This window comes from Limulus polyphemus, unplaced genomic scaffold (genome assembly GCF_000517525.1).
Source record: "Limulus polyphemus unplaced genomic scaffold, Limulus_polyphemus-2.1.2 Scaffold3858, whole genome shotgun sequence".
NCBI lineage: Eukaryota > Metazoa > Arthropoda > Merostomata > Xiphosura > Limulidae > Limulus > Limulus polyphemus.
Window position 1 is genome coordinate 35,529 of NW_013669468.1, and position 946 is coordinate 36,474.

Below are 946 nucleotides of genomic sequence, written 5' to 3' on the forward strand. Positions count from 1 at the left end.
AAATTTGGATGATAGTGACAAATATGCATACTGCATTATAATAAAAATTATATGCTATTATGTCATGTAAATTTGGATGATAGTGACAAATATGCATACTGCATTATAATAAAAATTATATGCTATTATGTCATGTAAATTTGGATGATAGTGACAAATATGCATACTGCATTATAATAAAAATTATATGCTATTATGTCATGTAAATTTGGATGATAATAACAAATATGCATACTGCATTATAATAAAAATTATATGCTATTATGCCATGTAAATTTGGATGATAGTGACAAAGAATTACTTATTGAAGGAAAGTTTACCATTAGAATGAACCGGCCCATTGATTAACCCTCCATTAAATCCTTGAAGAGAATGTCCATATACTGGAGCCTTGCTCATATCTTCCATAGGTACTTCCACTCCTCTGTTCACAACTCCACTGTCTGGATAGTACGGAGGTGATATTGTCTTTGGCTGAGGACTGAAATAGGGTAAAAACCATGCATGTGTTGATTAGAGGAAAAAAAGGGGGAAAGAAACAAAAAAAAACAAACACATGTTTTGAACAACTAGCTGTCTTCTCAAGTTCACATTTTGAATTCAATTTATTAAATAAGAGTATTAGAAAATTACTCGGCTGCAAGCTAGAGATTGTTCCACTTCATGTTCTTTATAAAAATTATGCCTTCATTACTTTTTCTTTAAGAAACTATCGTAAAAATTGTTCTATATACTTTAACCAAGCTATACAATTAGAATAACAAAAAATTAAGGCATAAATATCACCAAAACTTGCATTAGGAGATGTCGTGAAGCAGAAACAGATGTGACCATTACTCTTCCACTCATTTGATTTTTCATTTAAATATCAAGTAAAACTGCAAGTGGACAATATTACTGTTTTACCAGATTATACATAAACATGCACTCGCGTTCAGTATACTTA

At 30.3% G+C, this 946-nt stretch overlaps 1 protein-coding gene across 1 annotated transcript in view; it reads right to left on the minus strand.

The window, feature by feature from the left end:
- LOC106470174 (hemicentin-2-like) overlaps positions 1 to 946 on the minus strand; it is a 76,136-nt gene that overhangs the window by 8,856 nt on the left and 66,334 nt on the right. Inside the window, exon 16 of the mRNA XM_013930704.2 lies at positions 321 to 481. Within this exon, the coding sequence (XP_013786158.2) occupies positions 321 to 481 (161 nt within the window). The remainder of the gene's footprint in view (positions 1 to 320; positions 482 to 946) is intronic.